This window comes from Danio rerio, chromosome 2 (assembly GCF_052040795.2).
Source record: "Danio rerio strain M-AB ecotype USA chromosome 2, GRCz13ab, whole genome shotgun sequence".
NCBI lineage: Eukaryota > Metazoa > Chordata > Actinopteri > Cypriniformes > Danionidae > Danio > Danio rerio.
In genome coordinates, this window is record NC_141022.1 from 7,117,532 (window position 1) to 7,141,456 (window position 23,925).

General features: G+C 36.3%; 2 protein-coding genes across 2 annotated transcripts in view; both read right to left on the minus strand.

Moving 5' to 3' along the window:
• LOC147846195 (uncharacterized) overlaps positions 1 to 23,925 on the minus strand; it is a 1,020,765-nt gene that overhangs the window by 193,229 nt on the left and 803,611 nt on the right. The gene's annotated exons all lie outside the window — the stretch shown is intronic.
• On the minus strand, positions 4,239 to 10,875 carry rgs13a (regulator of G protein signaling 13a). The gene is given in 5 exon segments (NM_001089512.2): positions 4,239 to 5,119; positions 7,008 to 7,174; positions 9,777 to 9,838; positions 10,592 to 10,633; positions 10,745 to 10,875. Coding segments are annotated over 5 exon segments (522 nt in total). The 5' UTR covers positions 10,810 to 10,875; the 3' UTR covers positions 4,239 to 4,933.

Sequence of the window (23,925 nt, forward strand, 5' to 3'; positions counted from 1 at the left end):
GAACCGTGCCTAGGCCCGTTTCCTGGATCGTTTGAGAAGTGTGAGTGCTCTGAATCAGGCTCAGGCATGGTTGACTTGGGCGGCCCAGGCCCAGTTGGAAGAGGTGTGCCTAAGCATGGTTCACTTGGGCTTTGGTGAGATACGCTTGTAGTGTGAGTGCACGCCTGAGCCCGAAACTGAAGACGAGATGTGACTTTTACAGGACTTTTTCATATGTATTTATTAATCATTCTTACTGTTCAATGAACACAAACTATCGCAGGCTATTAAAGGTGCAAACCCCTTACTGCACGACAGCTGCACCTTTAGCAAACCTCCGAATTCCTGCAGCACGAGCACTGTGGTTGTTTATGAGCGTCAAAAGTGGTTCTGTGAAATGTTTGACTGTATGTCGCTGCATTTCAAACGGCTAAAACAATATAACTAAAGAAATCTTTACTGAGTTGAGCAAAAGCGCTTACAGAACAGTGCATCATCGATGACGTAAACATTTCCAGGCCCAAATGTAATGTGAGTGCGGGTCGTCGGGGGATAAAGCGGGGGGGACATCAATCTTCGGCCCGGTTCAAGGCAACTGTACATAGTGTGAGTACGCCCTAAAGGTCCATATTAAAGTAGGCCTACACTACACTTAAAAAAAAAAAAAAAAAAGAAAAAAGTTGAACAGTTGCATTTTAGCTTAGCATCGGCAATTGAATCGGATTAGACCATTAGCATCTTGCTCATAAATTACCAGAGTTCTAATTTTCCTATTTAAAACTTGACTTTTCTGTAGTTACATTGTGTACTAGGACAGACAGAAAATGAAAGTTGCTATTTTCGATAGCTGGAAACTATATACTCATTTGCTGCCTTACCATGGCTGCAGAAAGATAACTTCCGCCAATACCACCAATGTGACCACCTGCTTCCACAGGAAGCAAGGCGTGTATGGCATGATTTGATGATATTTTCAGACTAGTGCAACCCTAATTTTCACATATTGCGCCACATTGTTTAAATAGTAAATCCATTTGCGCCACTTTGTGAACTTATGGGTGTGCTGGTCTAAAAAGGAAGTGTGTTAAGGCGCATTGTTGATGCGTTGCTATTTTGAGAAACTGAAATATGCTGCGCTATTGAACAACTGAAAGCTGATCTAAAGTCCAAGCGCAGAGTGTGTTAGTTAAGTGGGTCCAAACACTTACCCATAAAATAATACAAAAATATTATTTTCTACATAAATATAGAAAACACTTCCTCGAGCCTAAAGCTACATGTTCCATTGCACTTTAGTTAAACGTTTAGGGCTCTATTTTATCTATCTAGGTGCAAAATCTAAACACATGGCGCAAAAGCATTGAGGGCCCTATCATACACCCGGCGAAATGCTGCACAAGGTGCGATGCAATTGTTGTTTGCTAGTTTCAGCTCAGCTCAAGAGTCGTTTTAACGTTTTGTGCCTCGCTGTTGCGCTCATGTGCGTTCTGGTCGAAAAAAGGAGGCGTGTTAAGGCGCATTGCTTTTTCAAGGAACTAAAATAGTCTGTTTAATAGACCAGCAGGAGTCCGGCGCAGAGCGCGTTAGTTGAGCGCCTCGCGCGTTAGTTGAGCGCCTCGCTTAAAAATTGCTTAATACACACAGGATGTATAGCAATACACAAATATCTTTAATCAATATTTTCTACATAAATATAAAAACCACTGCCTTAATGCCTTCTTCATCTCGGGGGTTTGCTTTTTTAGTTTATTCATGACAACTTGCTTTTTTATAATGTTATCATTATTAGCAGTTTTATTTATTATAGGCATATTTATATTTGTTTTATTAAAAACAAGCTTAGATTTGTCCATCTGTCAGGTTTTAGACCATATGGGGCACAGCATGTGTTTTAGGATATAACTCAGTTGTTTGACCACACTTCATTATTCTTGTTCATTTATTCGTTTGCTGGAAATTAGAACTGAATTTAGAAATAGTTTTGAAACAAATCTTTGTGCTTAACAATCAAAATTAATTATGTATAGGCTAATGGATGTCTGTGCATACAACAGGTTTCCCTATCCACCAGAGTGAAAGTGAAAGTAAAGAATGAGGAGGCTCATCTCTCATTCTTGTCTGTAGATCCTCTGTCTGTTTTCTCTTTAGTGAAGCGTTCAGTTTTTCCTTTTACAAAATCCGCCACGTAAATAGTAAATGCGCTACGGTGAGACGCAACTGACTCTTAAAGGAAATGGGAGATGAGACTCTGATTGGTTTATTCTAAAAACACACCTACAACTCATTAAGAGAATAAGCTCAACCCTGTTAGACCATGCGCCATGGCGCAGAGCAGATTTTCCCATCCATAAAATAGCAAAAGTGGATTCTGACATGCCCTTGATGCTTTTGCTCCTTGCGCTTTGCACTGGATCGTCAAAATAGAGCCCTAAGAATGGGTCTGAATCCACTTTTGCGCATGGTCTAACAGGGTTGTGCTTATTCTCTTAATGAGTTATGGGTGTGTTTTAAGCATAACCTGCATTAAATCAATCAGAGTCTCATCAGAGTAAAAAAACAATAAAAAGGTAACTCTAATTGTATTTTCAATAGCAAACTGATAGTGACTGTTATAATTTTTTAAACTTTCAAATATTATTGAAGGGAGACAGCTAGAGAGCCGCATACTTTTTGGTCAACGAGCCACATGTGGCTCCCGAGCCATAGGTTCCCTATAACTGCTGTACATCCTGTGTGTATTAAGCAACATGTAAGCATTTTTGCTCTGCATAACAAAAGAATGCTATGTTAATAAATGCTTAATTATTTAGCTTTATCAATTAAGCTAAACAATTACATTTGATTAAAATTTAAAGAATAAAAAATGTATCATACATAATAATTTGAAAAATAATCTAAATACAATTGATTAATAGTTAATTACTTTTTTTGAGGTAACTTTCGCAACACTGCTAATATAACATTCACCCATTTAAAGATTTTTGGTAACACTTTATAATAACTACACACTATAAATCATTTATTAAGCATTGGCAAATAGTGAATTCATTATCTGTTAAGCATTAACTCTACATTAATAAACGTTAGTAAGCAGTTTATAACTGCAGCTACAAATGCTCTATTCTTGACTTATAACCACATTTAAAATGTGCTTAATAATTGTATTTTCATACTTAGTAAATGATTAATTTTTCATTACTAAATTAAGTATCGCATTATTTACAAACCAGTTGTATTTAAGAGTAGTTGAGGGTTTTTAGGATCATTCAGAATAATGATTAATAAAATATTGAAATCAATGTTTATATGTCTTATTATTGAGACATATATTAATAGTTAACTAATATGTTAATAAATGCTTTATTAACTCAACTTCATGAAGTTTTGTGACCTAACCCTAAGCTAAAGTGAGGACTATTTATGCTTTATAAATCCATTATAAATGACAAATAAAGGCTTAGAATCAAATTAACTATAATCTTTGCAATCTTTTCTAAAATGTAAAATTACTGTAAAGTTTAAACATTGCTGAATAACAGGAGAGTCAAAATATAACAAAACTGGATAAAACAACAATATAATAATTAAACAATGTAATAAAATGTAATATTTAAACTCTACAGTTGATTTTATTTTAGATCAAGTTGCAAAGATTTATTTTTTATTTGAAGTACAGTTTCATTTGTGTATCTTTAATTAAATAGGAATGAATAATGTAATTTTTCCTGTTTAGAATTTAACTGAGCCTTTATTTGTCATTTATAAAGGATTTATAAAGCATGAATAGTGCTCACTTTAGATTAGGTAAAAAAACTAGGTGAAGTTGAGTTAATAAAACATTTATTAACATACATAGTAACCATTAATATATGCCTGAATAATAAGACATACAAATGTTGATTTCAATAGTTTATTAATCATTTACTAACTCATTCTGAATGATCCTAAAAACCCTCAACTACTCTTAAATACAACTCGTTTGTAAATAATGCGATACTTAATTTAGTAATGAAAAATTAATCATTTACTAAGTATGAAAATACAATTATTAAGCACAATTTAAATGTGGTTATAAGTCAAGAATAGAGCACTTGTAGCTGCAGTTATAAACTGCTTACTAACGTTTATTAATGTAGGGTTAATGCTTAACGGATAATGAATTCACTATTTGCTAATGCTTAATAAATGATTTATAGTGTGTAGTTATTATAAAGTGTTACCAGATTTTTTTGTAACAGTAATAAAACAATAACAAATGATTTAATTTACATTTATGTTTATTAAGTTAATAAGCTCTTCTTAAAAAGTCAGACAAACAGGTTTATGAAATGCCTTTTCCTCACATTATCTGTAGAGATAAGGTGTTTTGGTGCAGGAATATAAGCCTGTTTAAAATCTTTTCTGCTTTGCTGTCTTGCAATCCAACAGAGAAACACGAAATGAATCTTTTGAATCATTACAGTAAGTGAGTCATATACAGATTACTATGAGAAAATCCCATTTACCGTAAAAAAACAAACAAACATTGAAGCATTTACACTTGCTCTGTACATCATGAAGTTATCAATGCTCACTGAGTTCACTTTTCAAACGTCATTAGTATTATTCCCACTTCATCTCACGCTAACCAGAATTGACACTCGTCCAGTAATCAAAGCACTAGAAGTTAAATAAAGTCCATCTGGTGGTTCTGGTTTTCGCAGCTTGTTTCAGATCTCCTTGTGGTTCCTTACAGGTGAGCGGTACCGAAAGCTCATTTGTCTCCGTGTATTCCACAGCCGCGCAGAACAATGGAGCAGTGTAATACAGTGCATATTAACAATAGCTTATTCAAGTCTTTTTGTGGATCACAATGTTCAAGTCCAGGCCTGAAGCCTTAATACTCCACTCCCATTCGCTCCAATGCACCAAAAGTCCAGCAGGAGAGTCCTCAAGTCTCTCATTGAGCACTTTCTCAGACCTTAATCCCATTCGAGACTGATTCCAGAAGGGATCTGTACATGTCCGAACGGAGAAACCTGGGATAAGAATCCCTCTCCATCAGACCGAAGACGATCCTCTGAGCCTCGTCGAAACACACTTTGGTGGGAGCATGGACGTTCTGCTTGATAAGCTCTCTCGTGACGTGATCGATGTTTATCTGAGGACAGATTGATGGAGTAGTGGTGAGAAACATACTGCTGTTAAGCCATTGCTTGTTACATTAAAAATAATGTTTTGCTGGATAAATTAGTTACGTTAACTTAATGGATTTGTGTTGAGATAACATGAATGAATTGTGTGCAACACTGCATTTTTGAAGTGATAAGTTAATCTACTTTAAAAAGTGAGGAAACTGCTGCCTTAGAAGCAGCAAGATGATGTATAATTTTGCCCCCAGTAATATTTTTTTTTCGGAAGTTGAATAATTTTAAGGCAACGGGTTTACTCTTTTTAAAAGTAAAGTCAACTAGTCACTTTAAAAGCAATGAGTTAAATCTCTTTTATTAAGTGAGGTCAACTAATCGCTTTAATGCTGGGTTCACACCAGACGGGGAATGCGTAAATAAATCACGCTATTCGTTCGGCACTGTGTGTACTAGATGTAGTCATAATCACGCCCCAACAAAAGAAAGCTCCTGATTGGTAAACACGGCGTGAATGTCCGTTGAAATTCAGATTTTCCAACTCTATCAATTCGTGCATTAAGTCCGTCAAAGGCGCAAAATGCTCAAATTGCAACGATTCATCCTGCGTATCATGCCGCAGGATGTCTATTCGTATCTTTGCATTGACTTAACAGGCAAATCACTTGCGATAGACGCTTCATCTGCATCTGGTGTGAACTTCTGCTTTAAAAGCAAGGTTTACTCACTTTTATTAAGTAAAATAAAGTAAATGCTTTAAAAGCAATGGGTTTACTCACTTAAGTAAAGTTAATTAATCACTTTAAAAGCACAGTTTTTAGTCATTTTTATTAAGCAATATCAAGTAATCGCTTTAAAAGCAACTGGTTTATTTACTTTTATTAAGTAAAGTCAAGTAATCGCTTTAAAAACAATGGATTTACTCACTTAAAGTCAACTTATGGCATTTAAAAGCACTGTTTTTATTCAATTTTATTTATTTTTTTTAAATATTTTTTATTTTACTAATTGGTTTACTAATTTTTACTTTAAAAACAATAAGTTTACTCACTTTATTAAAATAAGATCAATTAATCGCTTTAAGAGTAAAGGGTTTACTCACTTTCATTAAGTAAAGTCAGCTAATGGCTTTGAAAACAACAGGTTTACTTACTTTTGCTTAAAAGCAATGGGTTTATTCGCTTAAACAAAGTCAACTAATCTCTTTAAAAACACAGTTTGCACTTGACTCGATTTAAGTAAAGTAAACTCAAAAATGTCCTGAAGTTTGTTGCCTTAAAATCTTAAGTTGGGTCAATTTTTTTTTTTTTTTTAACAGTGTTGCCTTTACTCAAAAGTAAGGTCAACTAATCACTTTAAAAGCAACAGGTTTGCTCACTTTCATTATTTAAAGTCAACTAACCAGTTTAAAAGCAATGGGTTTACTCACTTTTTTAAAGTAAGGTCAACTAATAGTTTTAAACGCAAAAGGTTTCACTCATTTTATTCAGTAAAGTCAAGTAATTGCTTTAAAAGCAACAGGTTTACTCTATTTATTAAGTAAAGTCAATTAATCAGTTTAAAAGCAAAAGCTTTGTTCACTTTAACTTTTTTAAAGCAATGGATTTACTCACAAAGTAAATTTAACTAATCACTTTAAAAGCAAACAGTTTACTCAATTTCATAAAGTAAATACATCGAACTGCTTTAAAAGCAATGGGATTTCTCATTTTCATCAAGTAAAGTCAACTAATCATTTTAAAAGCAACATGTTTACTTACTTTCACAATGATTTACTCCCTATTTTAAATCAGCTGATTACTTTTAAAGTTTGGGTTTTGGGTTTCCCAATTTTTTTTAAGTAACGTTAACTAATCACTCCTATTATTTTTAACAGTGTAGAGATGTTTAGAGAGAGCTCACCTCTTTAGGAGCTTCCGCTTTGATGTATCGCTCAAATATCTTCTTGGCCCTGGAGGATAACCTAGACAAGCTTCTGGTTTTCTTGAAATCTTCGCAGACCAGCCAGAACTCGATGTTCTCATCGCTGAACTCGGACTTGAGGAAGGTGTGAAATGTTGCCATGCCATCTATACAAAACAGACCACAGGGTTAATCTGTTGCTCAATGCAAAACGCATGTGTCTTTGCGTCACTGCGGTCATTCATCTGCAATAGTGGCTTCAAGAAGTGTCTAGTGCCTAGTTTATAGTAAAAGTGATGTGAATTTTATAAACTGTCTACGAGTGCTTAAAAATGTTGAATAAATAGCAGCAGCAAAAATCGTGTGAGATCTTTTTAATAGATTTTAAATAATTGGTTTCAACGTGATTGTTCTTTATAATAAATAGCTCATTTGTTTGATATTATTAAAATAAATGGATTGTTTATAAAAAAAATATGTATAAATATAATAAATATAAGCAAAAAAGAAATATAAAAAACTAAATAAAAAAATAATTTGCCAATATTTTAGACATAAGCAGCTTCAGTTAGAGAAAAGTGTTTGGACATATAAAATATAGTTGTTTAATTAGAAAAATAAATTAATTTTTTTGGGGGATTTTTGAATAGGATAGCTCCACATTACAAAATCTGAAATATTTGGCAACATTATAAAAGTATTTACTATCATTTTTGATTAAATAAATGTGCCTTTAATCTCAAAAAGTTGTGACTTAATCAATATAGATACTTTACAGATTGGTTGTTTACGATGGTGGAAAGAGTACTGAAAAAATCATACTTAAGTAAAAGTACCAATACTTGCCTAAAATGTAGTGCAAGTACAGTAAAAGTATCTGTTGTAAATATTCCTCAAAGTATGAGTAAAAAGTAGACCTTTCAAAAGTACTCAAGAGTAGTGAGTAGTGATCTTAATATGTTGTAAAAAGCTAATGCATTTACATGTAATTTGTGAATGTGTGTGTAAACGTAACATTCTGTAGCGCATTTAGTTACTGCCTAGCAGGCACACAACGTCAGAAGACGTTAATATTGGGTTAGATTTAGGTTGTGATGTCAGGTGACCAAAAGTCAAAGTCTAGCCAGCGTCTAAAGACGACGTTATTTTGAAATTCAATAACAAATGATGTTGATGTTTGGTTGATTTTAGTTTGTTAGAAAGTGAGCAAAATCCAAAGTCAAGCCAACATCTTAAACCAGGGGTTTCCAAAGTCAGTCCTAGAGGCCCAGTGACCTGCATAGTTTAACTCCAACTTTCTTCAACAGACCTCCCTGGAAGTTTCTAGTATCCTAGAAAGAGTTTGATTAGCTGGTTCAGGTGTGTTTAATTGATGTTGGAACCAAAATATGCAGGACACCGGCCCTCCAGAACTGACTTTGGACACCCCTGGTTTAAGATGTTGGCTTGACTTGGATTTTTCTGCACTTTCTAACACAACCTAAAATCAACCAAATATCAACGTCATTTGACATTGTTATTGACTGTCAAAATAACGTTGTCATTGTCAAGTAACATTTATTTGTCAGGTATGGCAACCAAAGTCCACAGTCTAATAGACATCATAGTTGTATCATCCCCACAATGTCAAGCTGTAACATCATTAGACGATAATATTTGGTTGATTTTAGGTTGGACGTTGGACATTGCCCTATGTTGGATTTTGTGGACAACCCAATTTTATTTCCAAACAAAATGCAATGTGCGCACAATGTTAGGGTACAACGTCATGACGCCCCTTCAGTCATCATACAGTAAACATCCATCATCTTTTCATCTGTGACATGCATCTAAACAGTCTCTGGGTCAATGCGGGTGAAGATTTTGGACATCTTCTTGGACATTTTTAACGCTTCCAAACAGTTTGCTGCAATTATAATTGTAATCGCCCATGTCTTGAGGTAGTTCATTATGATGCGATTTAGCTTCTATATACGATTTGATTTAACAGGAATCACTGGACTGATTTTTCTAATAAACACGGACAAGAAAAAATAAAGTAGTGGCATCAGGATGAAGGAAAACAGTGGAGTAAAAGCACCAACACTGCACTACAAATGTACTTAAGGGAAAGTGAAAGTACACTTTTATAAAACTACTTCTTTGATTAGAATTTCTGAGAAAAACTACTGAGTATTTGTAGTTTGTTACTTTACACCACTGTTTGTTTTATTCAGCTGCAATATTATCAGTCCATTTGACATTTACACATGTGACTTATGTGTCCAAATAGCTTCTGTAAAAGCGAAGCTGCTTTTTTCTATTGATTTGCATACATATTACACCAGTTAAGGTCAGTTCCTTTCTCCAGCTATCTGACCATCTAGGAAACAATGCAGCATTTGTTCACTTTCTTCCCTTCTCCTCCATATTAATGTCAACAAAAATCCATCATGCAAAACAACCGCAGAAGGACGCTATGATAATGTATATGTTCACAGTTTATTTAGATGGTCCGTTTGCTGAATTTAGGTTTACCTTGCATCCGCATGCCAACTAATTCTTATTAGATTTTAAGGTTGGGGTTAGTGTAAGTTGACATTTAAAGTTTCTAACAGTCAGTGAAATGTCTGTTTAGCAACAGATATTAAGCAGACAGTCTACTAATGCTCAAATGGCCCATCAAAATAAAGTGTTACAATATATATTTGTGTAAATAAAATACATTTTACGATGTATGAGAGCATAATGTCAAGCATATTAAGAATTAATTAAGAGTAAACCACTTACATTTGGATCGGAGAAGGTTTTCCAGGGACTGGGACCACTGCGAAGTCTCACCAGGGTTTATTCTATTGAATAAAAGATAAGGTGTTTGTGTTTTAATGGAGTTTTACACTCACACATTTGTAATTAGTGTTAATGTCAAAATTATTAGCCCCCTTCTATATTATCATCGATAGCTACGCATCGATGAATTTGCTCTTCAGTGTTTGAACTCTCAGTAATGATTAAATCACACTGAACTGAGCTAAACTGAACTGAACTGAACTTAAACACTAAAAACTGAACTACACTGTTCCAGTTACTATGACCATTTATGTGAAGCTGCTTTGACACAATCTACATTGTAAAAGCGCTATACAAATACAGCTGAATTTAATTGAATTTTCCCCCAATATCTGTTTTAATAACTGATTTCTTTTATCTTTGCTGTAATGACAGTACAGAATATTGTACTAGATATTTACAAGATGCTATTGTTCAGCTTAAAGTAACATTTGAAGGCTTAACTTGGATAGTTAGGGTAATTAGGCAAGTCATTATGTAATGACGGCTTGTTCTGTAGACAACTGAATGAAATATTCCTTAAGAAGGCTAATAATAGTGACCCTAAAGTGGGTTTAAAAAAACTTAAAACAGCTTTCATTCTAGCTGAAATAAAACAAATAAGACTTTTTCCCGGAAGAAAAAATATTATAGGAATTACTGTGAAAAATTTCTTGCGCTGTTAAACATAATTTGGGAAATTTCTGAAGAAGAAAATCTTATAATACTGAGTTCTTTATATATTTAAGAAACAAATTGACATGAAAGTAGCTTACTTTTCTGTCAATGGGCAACGAAACCGCCACTTCTCGAGCTTCCTAAAGAGAGAGAGAGAGTTTGTTTGGTTTATTATATGATAGAAGCAAAAAAATATCTAAATATATACTGTTTCCACGCAAACAAACCTTTATTTTTTAAGGAAAACTTACCTGGGATTGGTAGCTTTATCCTCCTTGTTCATGTTTTCGATTTCAGTTGACAGTATTGTTGGCATCTTTAAAACCTTTCCTGCACTGGTACGTGTTGGCAAGCCGTTCGGTTATTTTCAGTTAATAAGAGCGGGCTGTTTTTGCAAGCCTTTTTAAGCATCCGTGTGTTGGCGTCATCAGTTTAGTGTCACAAAACCACAAAAAGAGGAAGTTTTTTTTTTTCGGGTGACGTTAAGTAGCTAAGACAGCCACAGTGCACTTCTGTCCTGCTGTGAAACCAGCTAGAGCGAGTCTGTGTAGATGCAGAGATGCAAATCAAGCTGGAAAGTTCATAAAGAGATAAGCAAATGCTGACTTTTACATCATCTTTTTTTCTTACATATAAGCTCTGTGTTTGTTCTCAGCAAACAATGCTGTACTTTTTTTTTTTAATTGCACGTGCTGTTTCCTAAGATTATAATTACATTCCACTGTCATGTGTAGGTTTCTAGGTCGTCTAAACTGCTGGCTTTAACAGCCAACTATCTAACGCAGTCATAAAAAAAGTCTTAGATAAATGCATTCAAAATATTTTTATAATCATGTTTTCAATCCTCAATGAAGTAAAATGGTTCTGAATGCACTATTTATTTGGCCTATCATATCTGTCATCTCACAAGTATTAATATTAATAATAGTGTTTTGGAAACAGGCATGGCAAAATATGCTACAGTAGCTCATTAGAAAAGCTCATGTCAAATCAGTAACTAAATCAGCATACTATCATCTTAAAAACATTGCAAGAATTAGGTGCTTTGTTTCCAGTGAGGACTTAAGAAACTTGTTCATGCTTTTATCAGCAGCAGGGTGGATTACTGTAATGGACTCCTCACTGGGCTTCCCTAAAAGACAGTCAGACAGTTGCAGCTCATCCAGAACGCTGCGGCCAAGACTCTGACCAGAACCAGAAAATCAGAACACATCACACCTGTCCTCGGGTCTTTACACTGGCTTCCAGTTACATTCAGAATAGATTTTAAAGTACTATTATGTGTCTATAAATCACTAAATGGCCTAGGACCTCAATACATTACAGCTATGCTCACTGAATACAAACCCAACAGATCACTTAGATCTTTAGGATCATACAAACTAGAAATTCCAAGAGTTCAGTCAAAGCAGGGTGAATCGACCCTACTACGCCCCACGCTGATGGAATCAGCTTCCAGAAATGATCAACTAGAGGTCTGCATTGACCAGACCTGACCAGATTTCTGTGGCGCGGTTATAAATTTCCTAATACAGCGCGGGAGCAGTCGGTAACGGGTTTAATTTGGGATGGGAGCGGGCCGTCTAGCAATATCACTCCCGACTCCCGAGCGAGCACGCATATGTATGTGTGTAAATGTAATAGCGCGATGCTGTGTTTAGCTTGTTTGTTGCTGTGTGTGTATGTGATTGTGCGTGCGCGCGAATGAGAGAAAGAGAGAGAGCTTTGCCTGTGTGTGTGCTTGGTGCTTATTTGTGTGTGTGTGTTAGTGGGCGCGCGTGAATGAGAGAGAGAGAGAGAGAGAGAGAGAGACAGACAGAGAGATAGATTTGTCTGTGTGTGTGTGCTTGGTGCTTATGTGTATGTGTGTTTATAGAGACAGCTTGTTATAGGCTGTCTGGACTCTGTATAGCTGAGTGGTTTTCGGTTTTGTTCTCCCCCCGCTTTTTAGCGGTATCGGGCGCGGCGGGTAGAAAACGGGGCGGGTCGGGCAGCGGGACAACAAATGCTGAATGTAACCGGGAGCGGTCGGGTTCGGGCTAAAACCTGGCGGACGGATTCAAAATTTAGTCCCGCGCAGATCTCTAGCTCCAACATTACGTATATTTAAATCCAGACTTAAAACACATCTGTTTAGCTGTGCTTTTACTAAATGAACATTGTGCTACGTCCAACAGAACACACAATTATGTTGTTCTTTTCTTTTTCATTATTTTATAACCTGTTTTAACACATTTTAATATGTTTTATCTAATCATTTTTATTCACGTGTTTCTTTTATTCCTGCTTATGTAAAGCACTTTGAATTGTCACTGTGTATGAAATGTGCTGTATAAATAAACTTGCCTTGCCTTGTTTAATCAAATGAACTTTTCTAGTCATCTCAACTCACATCATTTAAACTGACTACAAATCTTAAATTAAACTTTGTTTAACTTTAAAAAAAATGTAGTTGAAACCAGATTGAGTCATTAAAAGAAGAAACTTAAAATTATTTGTTGTCCTGACTTTTAGTCATTTTGTTAGTGTAGGTTATTTTACTGACTGAAGGAACTGAAAGTGTAAGGCAAATGTTTTGTTGTGCATTGACTCCATTGCAATACTATATGTATATATATATATATATATATATATATATATATATATATATATATATATATATATATATATTGCACCTTATTTTGCTTAGTCCCTTATTGGAAGAAACATTGAGCACCCGGAGGAAACCCGCGCCAACACGAGAGAACATACAAACTCCACACAAAAACGCCAACTGGCCCAGTCGGGACTCGAACCAGTGGCTTTCTTGCTGTGAAGTCACTATTGTCTCGATTACCAGCGATCATACTTCATAAGATCGCTGGATCCCACTCACATAACCATGGACTACAAATCCGCCATTTCTGGACTACATTCTCATACATGCACTCCGCTCACAGACACACATGCTTCCTCATTTAGACTGATTACACTCGCACCACCTGAGGATTGTCTACGACTGATTCATTCATTCATTTTCCTGTCAGCTTAGTCCCTTTATTAATCCGCGGTCGCCACAGCGGAATGAACCGCCAACTTATCCTGCAGGTTTTTAAGCAGCGGATCTCTGCGAAAGTCTACGACTGATTACACACACTATTTAAGCAGCACACTCACTCAAGTCTTGTTATCTGCCTCAGTAACATTACAACGCATTTTCCTAGCCCTGTTTTCCCGAGTATTTACCTCACCTTGTCTATTTAGTTATCCCTGTCTGCCGCCTGCCTTCTGACCTCTCGCTTGTTATATTGACGACGATTCTGGACTGCCTTTGTACATCTGTTTGCACCTGTGCTGACCTTTGCTTGCCTGACTACTCCAATAAACCTGCAAGTGGATCCACACTCAGTTGTCTGTGTCACTCCCCAGGGTTACAACTATAGCTATGTTTCTATCCACTTATTTTATGCGCATAAAAAATCAGTTGACGGAAACGCAAAGATGTGCATAAATTTTGAAAATGCACATAAAAATTGTATGAGCTTAACTAAGTAGGATAAACTTTTCATTCCAAAAGATATACATAAACTGTGATGGAAACACTCTTACCAAAGCTATTCCAATATGTGCTTTAAAAAAATGATCATGTAATGATAAAAATGTGTGTGAATAGACAAACCAGCAGGCTGAGCACACTGTAAAACACCTGAAATGTTGTTTTGGCCATTCTAAATCGCCGGAACCATTTCTGTATTAGTGTTCAAATTACTAATGTAGTACTAGTGTTACACTGATAACACTGAAAAAGCCGTTCACACGAAGGTAATCGGTCAGCATGAAAAAGAACGGTGTAACACCGCACCGTAGCATTCGTTTTATAGACGAAATGCAGCCATATGTTCTTCTGGCTACATAACTTGTGATGTCCAGAAATGTATATAGGGTTACGTTTTCAGAATGAGCCTACATTGGATCCATTCATTCATCTTCTGCCGCTTTTCCGGGGCCGGGTCGCGGGGGCAGCAGTCTTAGAAGAGAACCCCAGACTCCTCCAGCTCCTCCGGGGGGTCCCGAAGCGTTCCCAGGCCAGCCAAGAGACATAGTCCCTCCAACATGTCCTGGGTCTTCCCCGAGGATGCCTGGAACACCTCTCTAGGTAGGCGTCCAGGAGGCATCCGAAACAGATGCCCGAGCCACCTCAGCTGACTTCTCTCGTTGCGGAGGAGCAGCGACTCTACTCCGAGCTCCTCCCGGGTGTCAGAGCTCCTCACCCTATCCATAAGAGTGTGCTCTGCCACCCTTCGAAGGATTTCGGCCGCTTGTATCCAAGATCTTGTCCTTTCGGTCATGATCCAAAGCTCATGACCATAGGTGAGAGTAGGAACGTAGATTGACCAGTAAATCGAGAGCTTTGCCTTACGGCTCAGCTCCTTCTTCACCACAACGGACCGGTACATCGACCGCATCACTGCTGCCGCTGTACCAATCCGCCTGTCAATCTCACGTTCTATCCTTCCCTCACTCGTGAACAAAACCCATAGATACTTAAACTCCTCCACCTGGGTTAAGGACTTTCCTCCAACCTGGAGATGGCAAACCACCTTTTTTCCAGTGGAGCACCATGGCCTCGGACTTGGAGGTGCCGATTCTCATCCCAGCCACGTCACACTCGGCAGCAAACCGCCCCATTGCATGCTGAAGGTCCATGTCTGATGAAGTCAACAGAACAACATCGTCTGAAAATAACAGAGGCGTTGGATAATCATTTTAAATAATTATCATTATGATTTTCCCATGGTCAAACAGCCCTTCTACTAAAGGGCACTGCGGTAAATTTATTTCGAACTGTAATCAAAAGTGACTGGAACAACCTTTGCTTTAATCTATTCCAACCTACTTTGTGAAACATTCTGCGTTCCAGTCAATTTATTTGTGTTGGGACAACATGAAGGAATTAATTTAATTATTTACATTTTTACAAATTTAAGTGGATTGAACATAAAACAATGAAGTTATCCGCCCTAAAAATCTTAAGAATTGTGTTGTTTCAGCTCTTTTTAAATAAGGGTTTGAACATACAGCAAAAGTCACATCAGAATCAGAGATATCAACAGACTGTAAAATCAAAGCAAGTAACAACATTAACAGGTACATGCATCTATTCACTGGAAACACGGGGACATTTGCTTGTGGTTCATAAGAATATGAATTTTGCAGAAATTTAAGTGGTCCCAAGACATAGGGAATTTTGTTAAGAAAACGAATGTAGTGTCTACTGAGACATGTTACTGTAACATAACAGAAAGCCCCAGTCAGATCAATGGTTTCACTTCTGTTTTTATTTTTCCTGAGACTTCAATTGTTCAGCCATATGGCCTTCAGACCTGCACTGATCCTACATGACACTGATTCAAAAAGGTGCTGGAAACATTTCTCAAAGATTTTGTCCATACTGAAATCAAACAAACCCAAATAAAGAAAGTTAGGACAGTATGAAAAACACAAATAAAAAAGAAAGTAGTGATTTCCAAATTTACTTTCACTTGCATTTTATTGCAGACAATATGAACACAACATAATTTCTGTTTTGTCTGGTCAACTTCCTTTCATTTGTGAATATACATCTATCCTGTCATTCAGACCTGCAACGCATTCCAAAAAGGTTGGGACAGGAGCAGTTTAGGGCTAGTAATCAGGTAAATTGGTTAAATAATGATGTAATTTGAAACAGGTGATGTCAACAGGTGATTGTAATTAGGATTTGGTACAAAAGCAGCATCCAAGAAAGGTCTAGTCCTTTAGGAGCAAAGATGGGTTGAGGATCGCCAGTGTGCCGACAATTACATGAGAAAATTATTGAAATGTTTAAAAACAATGTTCCTCAAAGAACGACAGGAAGACATTTGGATATTTCAGCTTCAACAGTGCATAACATAATTAAACAATTCAAGGAATCTGAAGGAATTTCAGTGTGTAAAAGACAACGGCGCAAGCTTAAGTTGAACTATCATGATCACCGATCGCTCAGGCGGCACTGCATCAAGAATCATCTATAATCGATATCGCCACATGGGCTCAGGACTACTTTGGCAAACCTTTGTCAAGCACCATAATACAAAGCTGCATCCAAAAATGCCAGTGAAAACTGTACTGTGACAAAAGGAAGCCCTATGTTAACAATGTCCAGAAGCTCTGAGGCATCTGGGAAGTACCATCACACAGTGGAAATGTGTACCGTGGTCAGATGAATTCACAATTCAGATATTTTTGGGAGAAATCGACCCGCTTGTTCCCGACCAAAGAAGAAAAGGACAAAATGTTATGTTGTATTGTCTGTACCTGTATATCAATACAAGTCAACGTAAATTTAGAAATAATTTCTTCTTTTTTATTTGCCTTTTGCATACTGTCCCGACCTTTTCTGATTTGGGGTGGTACAAAAGGAACAACTTTGTACTAACGATTACTAATAACTACTTTAAGTAATAATGTGTACCTTTAAGGAACCAGTATTGACCCTTAAGGTACAAAAGTGCACCTATTGACAAAAAATATTACCTCAGTTATAGCTTTATACCTTTATTTGTAAAATAGTATAAGGCAAGATGAAACCATGTTCGAATGTTGTTTACACCAAACTCTAACCCTACCTCCTCACCATACTGCAGCAGAAATCGAAACTCATCAGACTTGGTGACCTTTTTCTAACCTTCTGACAATTCTAGTTCTAGAACCACATCTACATCCCTAGAACTGCTGTTTAATTATTCTAAAATAATACAGTCAAAATGCCCAGCTTTATGCTCTAATAATTCAACAAAGACTATAGAAGACATTTGATAAAACGTGTCAGTCGCATAATTTTGAATGATACAACAGTCAATACTGAAGCCTATTCTAGTAAATCACTGATTGCTATTGATTAATAATTCTCTGGGTAGGGGCTCTGTCCAGGTGTTTGAACAACAGTTTCTGCAGCTTCATTGTTACAAATCCTCTGGGGTCCTTTTAATGCATTGGAATCTCAGCAAATACCTACATCACAGACATGAAAAATATATCTTTTATTCTACTTTTAAACGAACTGATTACACACACAAACAAAGGAAATCTGTGAGAAAAGAAATCTGCGAGATACAGTTTGACCATCTGACCTCATTATTATGAACAAATTCCCACCTCTTGACTACCCACAGACATTTTTCTTTATTTAGAGAATGGTTTTGTGTAACAGTTTTTGTTTTAAGTTACTGATTCTTGCGGTATTTACATTTGATCCACAAGATTACAGAAAATTTGTTTCCCATCAGTGCGCTTTAGCATTAGCTAAGCATGGTCACCACACCTAAAGACATTGTTTTGATCAGGGGTGTCCTAACTGGGTCCGGGGGGGCGGTGTCCTGCATATTTTAGTTCCCACCCCAATTAAAACACACCTGAACCAGCTAATCAACCTGTTAATTATTAATAAAGTAATGAAAGAGAGAGACTTCCACTGCTAACATAAATTACAAAGTTTCTAGCATAAATTGTCATTAGTATTGAGTATGAATTAGCATGTCTCTAGCATGTTTCTAGTATGAACTAGCATGTCGTTAGCATAAATTTAGTATGAATTAGCATGTTTGCTAATATGATTAGTATGTTTGTTAGTAGGTTTCTATTATGGATTATAATTCATATACCAGATGTTGCTGGTATATGAATTAGCATGTTGCTAGTATGATTAGTAGGCTATGTTTCAGGTATGGTGTAGTATAATGTTAGCATGAATTGGTATGTTATCAGCAGTGTTGTGCAAGTTACTTCTAAACTGTAATACATTACAGATTACTTGTTACTGTTATTTAAAAGTAATCCCTCTCTACTGAAAAAAACAGCTTAAACCAGCCTTGGCTGGTTGGCTGGTTTTAGCTGGTCAACCAGGCTGGTTTTAGAGGGATTTTGGCCACTTCCAGGCTGGCTTCCAGCCATTTCCAGCCTGGTCTTAGCTGGTCAGGCTGGAAAATGACCAGCTAAAACCAGCTTGGTTTAGAATGGACATAGTTGGTTTTGGCTGGGCTCCCAGCCTGGCTAGGCTGGTCAAGCTGGATTTAGCTGGTCATCTCCCAGCCTGACTAAGCCGGAAATGGCTGGAAACCAGCATGGAAGTGGCCAAAACCCCTTTAAAACCAGCTGGGCTGACCAGCTAAAACCAACCAACCAGCCTAGCTAGGCTGGTTTAAGCTGTTTTTTTTAGCAGGGCTGACATTACAATATTACTGTCTCATACCTTTAATGTTACTAGACTCTCATATTACGTTTTAGTTACTTTTACCAAAAATAACTACAGAATTAGAACTTAACATTCTAAAATGACAAAATGTACTGCAGAGCATTTTACATCCAGTTGAAAGCGATATGATGTAGCATAATGACTGTATAATGACCTGTCCAGGCTACTAACAATATATATTTGGCAACTTAAAGGCTCAAGACAATGCAAGAAAGGATAAGAGCCAGAATCACAAATGATTTAAGTCTGTTAAAAGTATGGTAGAGGTAAAGTGATTATCTGGCAATATCTGTGAACACCTTAGCCATATTCAAATTAGACACAACAGGCCTATAACTCCAATGCCATGACAAGATGCAGATTTTTTTCTTTTCTTATTGTTGCAATTATTATATTCACTTTAAATTCAAGTGGTTCACTACACAAAACTATCATGCACAAAAAGAGCATGATGAACATAGCTTTCTCAAAATAATGTGCAATTAGAGGACCAACCCTTCAACCTCAGTCATTTTAAGCCATTGAAAGGAACATATAGGCTAAACATAGAAATAGAGGAAGGAAATAGAACTTACTTGCGGTATTTTATATTTGTTAATGTCTTGCGGGCGAAGTTTCTTGTAACGCACGCGTTACTGAACATGTACCGAGTAAAATATTACTGAAAAAGTGTTAGTAATGCCTTACACTACTGCGTTACAGGAAAAAGTAATATGCTACTATAATACATTACTTTTTTTTTATAATGGAAGTCTATGGGACAGTCGCTAGGATGCCGTAAGTGGTTGCTAGGGTGTGGCTAGTAAGTTAAAAGGTCATCAGTGTTTGGCAGCTTAGTTGTCTGAGTCAAATGAGCTCAATTTTAAGTCTGTATGACATGACCAAAAGTTATGGTTTTCTCAAGCCACTATCAATATGATATATTGAATGATATATATATATATATATATATATATATATATATATATATATATATATATATATATATATATATATATATATATATAATTATACTTATTATAATTTATAATTATTATTTTTTACTACTATTACTATCTATTGTGTGTACTTATTTTTTATTATATATTTCTGTTGCTTTTTATGTAAACTATAAATTCTTTGGCAATACATTTGTAAAATTTGTCATGCCAATAAAGCAACTATTGAATTGAATTGAGAGAGAGAGAGAGAGCGAGAAAGAGAGAGAGAGAGAGAGAGAGAGAGAGAGAGAGAGAGATTAAGCCTGTCTGTCAACAGCAGTAGCACCTCTAATAATAGTGAAACTAAGTTTGAAAAAAAATTATGTCTGTAAGCACATCCTCTTTTTTGTTAGTACATGAAAAGAAAGACTTTTAATCAATTTAATATTTTGCCTTCCTCAAATGTAAACAGAGACTGAATCTGTTCTTATACGCTGCATTTTATTTTCTAGCACAAATATATGATACATCTGCTCATCTCTCACCATTTAAAAACATAATTGTTTCAGTCTTTTAAACTCAAACTTTTCTCATATTTGTCTTTAACTACAGTAGCAGGATACTGCATATTCACAAATATTACAAAGATAAAAACACTTACTGTCATAAAACAAATTCTTGAAAATTTGGGGACCTTCCTAACAGACGAAGGAAGTGCATGCCACAACCACAAAAGCTCTTTCTCCCATGGCTTTTAATATGCATTGAGGTTGTTGGAGAAGTAATGAATCTGCAGAATAGAGCGATTGTGAACGTTTTCTGTATACGCCAGGGTCAAAAATCACCCGCCTTCGCTAAACCTCTAAAATAAAGCATATTCATTTAAATTCAATCCTCAAATCTATTTTGTATGAAGGAACAACCTCAGCTTCATCACAAACTCTAAGAATGTCTTGGGTTTTCTCTCAACAGTGGGGAGTTTTAATCAGTGTTTTTTGTTTAATACTAATTTTTGACAACAGTAAAAAACATTTTTTTTAAAGTGCATAAGTGTAAAACTTTTTCAGCAAGAGAATATTCAAGGTTTTTTATTATCTAGTTTTGAACTGTGAGTGTGTGTCTGAGCCTCGGACATTATCAGGAAGGCTATTCCATAGTTTAGGAGTCATAAATGAGAAGGCTCGACCTCCTTTACTCGACTTTGCTATTCTAGGTACTACGAGAAGCCCTGAGTTTTGAGATCTTAAAGAGCGGGTTGGATTGTAGCGAGACAGAAAGTTGGTTAGATAAACAGGAGCTAGATTATTTAAAGCTTTATAGGTAAGAAGCAATATTTTAAAATCAGTACGAAACTTAACAGGCACCCCAAAAATTGAGGTGATATGATTGGGCTTTATTTTATACTAGCTGAAGTTTGTTAATAGAGGATGCTGGGCAACCAACAAACAGAACATTACAGTAATCCAACCTAGAAGTCATAAAAGCATGGACTAGCTTTTCTGCATCTGAGATGGATAGCATACTTCATAACTTAGCGATATTTCCCAGATGAAAGAAGGCAGTTTTTGTGACATAATACATAAGATTTTCAAAAGTTAAATGGCTGTTTAATATAACAAACATATATCATATCTAAAATACGGTAATTTACTGTAAAAATTATAATTATTTATGTTCCAACTGTATTTTTACAGTGATTTTACACCTGCTTCTTTTGTACTGTATATTATGGAGTTTCTTAACAGCGTATAAAATAAAAAAAGAGGAGACCTTACATATATAACGAGGACAAATGACTGAGTTCAGCCAAATGTAATGAAAGGTCAAGTATGGAATTACAAACAAAAATAGAAACATTTTTTGTTGCGCGTGGGTTTCGACACACATATGGCACACATGTACATGCTAACTGCGGCGCTGATGTTTCCATTGTGGAAAGGAACAAAAGCATTTGGTTTGACCCTGCAGATGAAACTGATATGCATCTAAAAGATGTCCTTAAAACAAGACAAAACTACATATCAGGCAAGTCAAATCCACGTTACTTTAGCTCATACAGTACAAGGCTTTCTTTTAAATCTACACGTATAATATAATAAGCAAGAGTCATCGATTGGGAAATTTCGAAAAACTTTTATCCCCTTTGCTTTATGTACATATCACAATTCACATCCTAATGTGTGCACAGTCATTTCCTCTAAAGTGCCGCAGCTTAATCAAGAATAAGAGCTGAGAAGAGAATGAGTGAAAATGAGAGTATCAGACAGGAAACTGCCTTTTGCGACTTCACTTGCCATGGATTTAGCCTAACATATAGTTCTCAACATAACTGAGTACACCCCATTTTTGAAAATGAACATTTTCTCTATTTCATAACATTTCATAAATAACATTCATCCATTTCTCAGGGAATTTAGGTCTTATGTTTGGAGCATTTGAACAAAACAGATTTATTAAACGGATATATTTATTAAAATAATATTTAAGTCACAGAACATCTTCAGAAATAAAAAAGATAATGCATTTAAATTCATGCAAAATTTGGGAAAAAAAATACATTTTGTTTCTCTTGAATTTAGCTTTTATTTATTTATTTATTTAATATTTTTCCTCAACATATAAATTTGGGTGTACTAATTTTGGGCCATTAACATAAGTTATTTTGTTAGATTAGCTGCAGATTTGGCTTTAGCACTGACTAATCTAATGTACTCTCACCGGCCAATTTATTAGGTACACCTTTCCAACTTCTCGATAAAGCTAATTTCTAATCAGCCAATCACATTGCAGAAACTTGATGCATTTGGGCATGTAGACATGGCCAAGACGATCTGCTGCAGTTCAAACTTAACATCAGATTGGGGAAGAAAGGTGATTTAAGTGACTTTGAACGTGGCATGGTTGCTGATGCCAGACAGGCTGCTCTGAGTATTTCAGAAACAGCTGATCTACTGGGATTTTCACGCACAACCATCTCTAGGGTTTACAGAGAATAGTCTGGAAAAGAGAAAATATCTAGTGAGCGGCAGTTCCCTGGGCGCAAATGCCTTGATGCCAGAGGTTAGAGGAGAATGGCTAGACTGGTTCCAGCTGATAGAAAGAGTAACAGTAAATAACCACAACATGTCGAACCTTGAGGCAGATAGGCTACAGCAGCAGAAGACCACATTGCTGTTAGCTAAGAACAGGAAACTGGGGCTACAATTCGCACAGGCTCACCAAAATTGGACAATAGAAGATTAGAAAAACGTTCCCTGGTCTGATGAGTCTCAATTTTTGTTGCGACTTTGGGATGGTCGGGTCAGAATTTGGCATCAACAACATGAAAGCATGGATCCATCCTGCCTTGTATCAACGGTTCAGGCTGGTGGTGGTGGTGTAATGGTGTGGGGGATATGTTCTTGTCACACTTTGGGCACGTTAGTACCAATTGAGCATCGTGTCAACGCCACAGCCTACCTATGTATTGTTGCTGACCATGTCTATCCCTTTATGACCACAGTGTACCCATGTTCTGATGGCTACTTCCAGCAGGATAATGCGCCAGGTCATTAAGTGTGAATCATCTCTGGTTTCTTGAACATGGCAATGAGTTCACTGTACTCAAATGGCCTCCACAGTCACCAGATCTCAATCTAATAGAGCAACTTTGGGATGTGATGGATGGAAGATTCGCATCATGGATGTGCAGCCGTCAAATCTGCAGCAACTGCATGATGCTATCATGTCAATAGACCAAAATCTCTGAGGAATATTTCCAGTACCTTGTTAAATCTATGCCACGATGGATTAAGGCAGTTCTGATGGCAAAAGGGGGTCCAACCCAGTTCATAGTAAGGTGTACCTAATAAAGTGGCCAGTGAGAAATCTAATATTGTAAAACTTCCTATAGAAAATATTCATTTAAATGAGAGATTTGTGAGGGGTGTACTCATGTATGAGCACTGTTTTTGTTGCGACCCCGTTCTTATCATTTATTTGTTGTTTATGTTTTTCGCAGAAGACAGACGTCATTTATAACAATTTCATCCTGTGATCAAAACAGTTTCATGACAGACAGAAAAGGTAGTCTTGCTTGAGGGCTGAGCATGTATGGAAATGTTCTTTGTACGTGATGCAAAGCAGGACACTTTGTGCATTTGTGGTGAGAAAATCTCTCAGCTGGCACATGCACTGCTGTTTACTAAGGCAGGGTTCATCATTAATACTGCTTGACGTTTAGAAGTTTGTTCAGCACATCTCACAGCACATCAAATGA